The 6,749-nt window shown below is 33.9% G+C and overlaps 3 protein-coding genes across 12 annotated transcripts in view; 2 read left to right on the forward strand and 1 right to left on the reverse strand.

The window, feature by feature from the left end:
- LOC108685724 (sarcosine dehydrogenase, mitochondrial) overlaps positions 1–1,102 on the forward strand; it is a 5,324-nt gene extending 4,222 nt beyond the window's left edge. Inside the window, exons 12-15 of the mRNA XM_018190679.1 lie at positions 67–323; positions 391–553; positions 643–750; positions 840–1,102. Of these exons, the coding sequence (XP_018046168.1) occupies positions 67–323; positions 391–553; positions 643–750; positions 840–999 (688 nt within the window). The 3' untranslated portion in view covers positions 1,000–1,102. The remainder of the gene's footprint in view (positions 1–66; positions 324–390; positions 554–642; positions 751–839) is intronic.
- On the reverse strand, positions 949–2,903 carry LOC108685733 (peptidyl-prolyl cis-trans isomerase-like 3). Its single transcript, XM_018190691.1, has 5 exons — positions 2,686–2,903; positions 2,524–2,598; positions 1,493–1,773; positions 1,116–1,288; positions 949–1,035 (listed from the first exon to the last, which is right to left on the reverse strand). Exons 1-4 carry the CDS (start codon positions 2,686–2,688, stop codon positions 1,162–1,164), a joined length of 486 nt encoding a protein of 161 aa, XP_018046180.1. The 5' UTR covers positions 2,689–2,903; the 3' UTR covers positions 949–1,035; positions 1,116–1,161.
- A 519-nt stretch (positions 2,904–3,422) lies between these two features.
- The window catches only part of LOC108685682 (protein PRRC2C), an 18,253-nt gene continuing 14,926 nt past the window's right edge, over positions 3,423–6,749 (forward strand). For 6 of the 10 annotated variants that reach the window (XM_018190589.1, XM_018190615.1, XM_018190633.1 and 3 more), the window contains exons 1-4: positions 3,423–3,918; positions 4,998–5,145; positions 5,437–5,688; positions 6,180–6,336. In XM_018190589.1, the coding sequence (XP_018046078.1) occupies positions 5,053–5,145; positions 5,437–5,688; positions 6,180–6,336 (502 nt within the window). In that variant the 5' untranslated portion in view covers positions 3,423–3,918; positions 4,998–5,052. The remainder of the gene's footprint in view (positions 3,919–4,997; positions 5,146–5,436; positions 5,689–6,179; positions 6,337–6,749) is intronic. The other 4 variants (XM_018190641.1, XM_018190668.1, XM_018190649.1 and 1 more) reach the window with 2 other exon arrangements.

Genomic DNA, 6,749 nt, shown 5'->3' on the forward strand with positions numbered 1-6,749 from the left:
TATATATGTAATTGTTAAAAAATATTTTTCATATATCGTCCATATAATATTTTACTATTATTATAGCCGCCAAGTTCTTCAGATGTTAGTCGATGATGATCTTTCGAATAAATCGTTTCCATTCTCAACATCAAAACTAGTGCGAATAAATAGTGAATTGGTACACATATTTAGACTTAGTTTCGTGGGTGAACTTGGTTTCGAATTACATATTCCAAGAAATTCGTGCGAAAAGGTTTACAAAGCTTTAATGGAATGTGGTAAAAAATATGATATGAAATTAGCCGGCTATAGAGCGCTCTACAGTTTAAGTTGTGAGAAAGGTGCGCAATGATATACAGAATGCTTTTATCTCTTACTATCTGTGTTAATTGTTAATTTATCTATTAGGATATCATCTTTGGGGTACAGACTTAAGAACGGATGATAATCCAATAGAAGCGGCTTTAGAAATCGTCTGTCGCAAAAATGGCAAATACTTAGGAAAAACATTTGTGGATCAATGCCGTAACAATGGAATTAAAAAAAGATTAGTACATTTACACATAAATGAGTAAGTACATCATTTTACAATCTGACACTGATCTTGTTGGTGTTAATATTTAAAATGCGTGTCACATTTGTGTACTTATTTTTTTACAGTGATATACCATTATGGGGTATGGAGAGTGTTTATAGAAACGATAAATTAGTTGGTTATCTAAGAAGGGCTGAACATGGATATACCTTTAAGAGTAGTATTGGACAGGCGTAAGTAAATTGCATAATGAATAAATATGAATATTATATCTATATTGTATATGTAAAATTAATATATATATCTTTTTTATTTTTTTCAGATATATCACAGCTCCAAATGGACAAAATGTTACAAAAGAATTTTTAGAAACAGGTACTTACCATATTGAAATGAGCAGGAAAAAGTATCCCGCAAAGATGTATCTTCGAAGTCCATTTGATCCACAAAACAAGAGATTATTAGGTATATACACAATATAAAAAATACTTATTGATATTTTTTCAATTCTAAATCAACTGTAAAAAATAATTGTATGTATGTTTTAATAAACACATTTTGTATTTTTTTCATATATAAAAGAAATAGTATAAATTACTTGTATTATTATGATGTAGTTGTTAAAAAACATTCATCTCTTAGATCTATCCCGCTAATGGGTTAGCATGTATAGTTATATTGTTTATCCTGATTTCTGCAAGTGGTTTATAATTTTTAGGGTTTATTGGTAGTTTTTCCAATTGTTCTAAGGTTTCTAAACCATCAATAACTCTGTGAAAAGTGAACAAAAAATCAAATATCATGATTTTATAATGCTCTTATTAGGGCTGTGCAGAAATTTTATCCAGATTCATCCAAGTATTATTTTATCCTTGTACATTCATTGAACAATAAGGATATTTAAAATGAATACTTAAGTGCAGCCTGACGAAATTTCTGAGTATGGCATAAGCTTAAGTAAAAGGACAAACTTACTTTCCAAACAAAGTATATTTTAGGTCCAGATGTGATTGAGGCGCATAAGTAATGAAAAACTGACTGCCGTTTGTATTAGGGCCATTGTTAGCCATAGAAATGAGACCTCTTGCATTATGTTTAAGCTCCTCTTTAAATTCATCTTCAAACTTGCGATTCCATATTGAGGTTCCTCCTTTACCCGTATTGGTGGGATCTCCAGTTTGGACAATGAAGCCTTTTATATTCCGGTGAAACAGGCAATTGTCATAGTATCCACTGGCACAAAGCGCAAGAAAATTCTGAAACAAGAATGTCAATGTCTGTATTACAAAGTTAAATATTTTTTTCTCAGAATTAATATGATATTTCTAATTACTTCAGGATTATTTAGCACAATATTTAAATAAAAATATATAAAAATATATAAAAATTGAAATGTGATAATTATCATAAAATTAATTACAATGACATCAATCTTTGAGATTAAACTTGTTGCTCGTCTCTTTTTATCTAGATCATAATATCAAGCAGTTAGCCTTACAATAACAATAAGATATTGATACAGATAAATCTAGATAAGTTCAATGATTTTTTTGTAAATAAGTACAACTAATCTCTAAGAATGTTTAACTCAAATTGAATTGTGATCTGTTCTTTTGTATAATATTATATTGAACATAATCTATGAATAATCTACACCTATTATCTTTTTCTTGTATACTTCTGTTATTGCAGAAATATAATAGATTTAAAGATTTATGATTAGGTACATTAATTGATAGACAACCAATACTTGTAATATTAATCAAGGACTTATATCAGAATTATTTAGTCCTATAAATCTATTCAACAAAAATAACTGAAGATATAGATTATACCTTATTAAGAATCAATGCGATATTGCAAATGCTTTGAAGTATTTTTTAATTAATCAGTTCGTAAAATTCTTTCTAATTGGTCCATCAAAGACTTCAAAGCGAGACTTTGATTACAGCCTAAACAACAATAGGATTACATTGTTACAGAATAATATATTAGAAAATTCATACCTCACATGTCTTCGGGCACATCTCGCAAAATAGTTCTATTTTAACGTCGCCGACATCCGTATGCAACGTTACGCTCTAAAAAAACAATATTTCCATCATTCAAATCACATAGATTATAAAATAGGTTATAAAATAGGTTATAAAATATTATAAATAATATACCATTTTTCACAATGTACGTCATGCATTCAACTCGAAGAATCTAAAGTAACTTCAACAATTTTTGATTTGGTAGCAAATGAATTTTTCCACAATTAAATCCTTGCACTTTTACCGCCTTCGTGCGGTCAAACGAGAACTTGCGAAAATTAATGAGAATCTGCTAGCAGAGAGAGAAACCTCTCTGCTGCTAGAATCCTCAAAAACGTAATGTCGGAAAGAGGAAGTGCAGGAAGTGCAGCTGAAATTTGTGCACGAGATGCGCGTGGATCTGGAGTCAAATAGCATCCATAACGATCACCAATTATATAGAAGTATGATATTTATATTATTATAATACATATTAAATTATTATTATATTATTAATTAATAATTATCATTATTGCATTATTATTATTATTATTATTATTATTATTATTTTTGTATCGATACTTTCGTAACAACATTAATATAGTCTGGCACATACTTTAGCATGATTCGTATATTAAAAAAAAAAAGAATTTGTAGGCGTAAAACGAAGTTTTCGCGTTTGAAAGAGAAGATCGCTAAATCATTGAATGACGAAGAAAATCTTGTTGCACATTGCGAGGAGAAAAATAAATAGCGTGGCATCATTGGCATCTTTTTGATCTGGTTTGATCCCGTCGGTGGCGAACGAAAGGAATTCGCGCGAAGCAGCGCCGCGAATGGCGGCGAGATGCACTATTTCTCGTGTTGCGTGCGTCCACCCGTCCACTCTCCTACCGCACGCACGTCGCACAACGGACAGTGGCGAGACGAGCGGAAATAGTGATTCCGTGAATCTCCCCGGGGCGCTCCATTTCCGTAAGGAGTAACCTACGACGCATCGTTGGACGGACCGCGAGACACAGCGGGTTCACCAGCAGTCGCGATCGCGGGGATCCGTTTACGCGAGGGGGCGAGAATCGGTTTTTTTTAGCCACGTCGCGGCCAAGCCGGGATCCGCCGACGAGTGGCGCGTCTGTGAGAACGCGCGTTCCCCTTGGCGAGAACGTGACGTAATTGTATTGATCCACGGCGGAGGAAGGACCCGAGAGAGTCGCGCATTCGCCATCTTGGACGAATTGATAGAAAAGAGGTATTTCTGCGTCCCCGTCAGGCCGCGGTGCCGTCGTGTCGTTAGGTGGTGTGTAATCCGTGGCGATCCGCGCGTTAATCTAGTTTCACCGGGAGTTAACCCTGTTGTGAATTGGCAACCCATTTGGACGGACCAAGGTAAGTCGTTATTTTCCTAATTCCGCCACGGCTTCATGGGGCCGCCAAGTCCTTCCTACGTGGATGCTCCTCGGTCTGTATCCGATGCCCCCCCTCCTCCTCCCTCGTTCGTCCGCTCCCCTCCCCTTGCCCTCTCCGCGCGCGGCCCGTCCGCTTTCTTCCGACGCGACGGGTGTACCGTTATCGCGGCGAAAACCACGATAGTACGTCTCAGTTTCGTCGTGCCCGTCTCTCTCTCTCTCTCTCTCTCTCTCTCTCTCTCTCTCTCTCGACGAACGAACCGCGTACTTACTTGAGCGGATCATACCTTGTTTTGAACGGTCTCGCGATCTTTTGACATCAGCACGGCTACCGAGGGGTTGGGTCGCCCAAGAGCACACCTGCCCCCTCGTCGTGACACCGCGATAGATAAAGCATTCACAATAAGTCAACGAGTTATTTTCGTCGCTTTTACTTCGATCTTTTTTATCATCCGCGCGAGCGTTTCTCTGTCAGCGTGACAGACAAAGCTTTTTCTCGGAGCCTACTAACGCACTGCTAACGCACTTCCTCGCCGAGCGACATTTGCGCGTTTTAGAAACTAAGCTACTTTCGCGCATTACCGAAACGAATTATTATGGAATTAGAGCTGGCACGTTGCTGCGTTATAGGAAGTTGATCTTAGACTGTTTAGAAGTACTTGAATAATGCTATATGTTACAACGTTTATTGTGTTGATATTACAATCTGTTGTAATATATCGTGATTCTTGCTTGATTATCTATTCTATTGAATAAATACTGTAGATATATATTTATAGATGATGTATATTTGTATAAGTAGCTTTTATGATGTTAAATTTTCTATTGAACATAGTATTAATTTCATATATTAAAATTTTTAAGAATATATTTTATATAATATATAAATATATTTATAAAATATATTCAAGAAAGTTTTTCAAAATATGTTTAGTATTGAAATTATTATATTTATTTGAATATAATTAATTTTTTTACCATGATTTTCTCAAATTACAGTTGTCTTTTTAATATTAACAAAGAAGAGGAAAGTGTATTTAGATAATTTTGTCCTTGCAGACAAAGGGTTCGTTCTTTGGGTCTGATTGGTACTAAATGGTTGCGTGCAGACAGCATGTCTACTCTGTCAGGGATTGTGTCGAAGGGGGAGAAAGGAAAATCCAAGTTTCAATCATTAGATATCAATAGCTTGTACCGGGTGAGTAGGGTGAGTTGGCCAACATTTTATTACTTTTTCTTATTAGTTCTCTAAGAGTTGCCTTTGTTTACAAATCTCTTATTGCAAACTTAGATAAGCCAGTTTTAATAATTTTTAATTTTACCAGTCTTACATATACATATTTTAATACATTATTAATTATTAATATATGATTATTACATACATAAAATAGTATTTAAGCATTTGTACAATTTTTTTTAATACTTATACTATTCGAGAAAAAAGTTTCTGTCTACAGTGCAAACTAGTTAAATGTTTCCAATTGACATTTTCAAATAGGGCGAATCTTTGGAGCCACATCAGCAGAAAAATACATTACCGCGCAAACATGGAATGCAAAGTCTTGGAAAGGTGCCTTCGGCACGGCGTCCTCCAGCTAATTTGCCCAGTTTAAAAAGTGAAACTAGCAGCAGTGACCCAGCTGTCAGTCTTGTGCCAAGTGGAGGAAGTGGTTGGGCTACTACTAAGGATTCAACATCATCGACCACTACTACTACCATCACAGTAGCAACTTCATTAGATAACACTACTGTAAGTTTTATTTCAGATATTTCTTTTATAGAGAAAGGAATGAAAAGAATTTATTATTCCTGGATTATAATTCACTTCATACTTTTTTACTTTCTAGTTAAATCATAAATATTTATGTGTAATCTATAATAATTTATAATTTTATAAAAGGCATATGTGTATAGGATCAGAATTGAGATCCTGAGATCTAGTGAATTGACGTATCATACCTGCCTCATCTAATTATTTCTTTTATAAAATAGTTATATTAAAATGTTACATTATCTTTTCTGTATTTTATTTTATTCTCTTTGTTGATCTCTCGGATTTAGTTTAATTAATTTTAATCATTACATGATAAAGCAGCTATAATCTCGTCTCTATGAACATTTTTTAATAAGAGGAATATTATATAAATAGTATTATATAAATTATATTATATAAATTGTATTAAATGTTTAAATTGCATATTATATTTAATCCAAGATGTTAAAATTAATATTTCTTTGCAGACTGTCTCTTCAACAGCACAATGCGCAGCAGGGACCACTGTTTCAACATCCCTACATTCTTTACTGCCGACACAACAAAATGCATCACAAGCTCCTTTTTTGGATCAGACAAACAACAAATCATCATGGAGCGCGATTATGAGCAGATCAGGAGACGGTATATAAAAAAATATGCTCTATTAGCACTACTGGCATGTATGCATAATATTGATTAACGTAAAATGTTAAGGTTTTAAGTTATTTATTTTTCTTCATTTTTCACATTTTCCGTTCCATTAATACACTCTTAAACTCATTTATCTGAAAGCAGGCATGTATGCTTAAAGTAATATAAAGAAAATCTTGAAAGCATTGAAATTTTTTTAACGACTAAAAATTTTTAATAGTATCTAATTAATTATGATTGAAAAGGCAAACTTCACTTTTCCACGTGTAAATATTCATAATCGCTTCCTCTTACAAAAAATATGACTATAGGCAACGACAATGCGTGCAACATTGATTCTAATACATACATATATATATATATATATATATACACACACACACACACGCGCGCGCGCACACATA

Source organism: Atta colombica, unplaced genomic scaffold (assembly GCF_001594045.1).
Source record: "Atta colombica isolate Treedump-2 unplaced genomic scaffold, Acol1.0 scaffold100, whole genome shotgun sequence".
Lineage (NCBI taxonomy): Eukaryota > Metazoa > Arthropoda > Insecta > Hymenoptera > Formicidae > Atta > Atta colombica.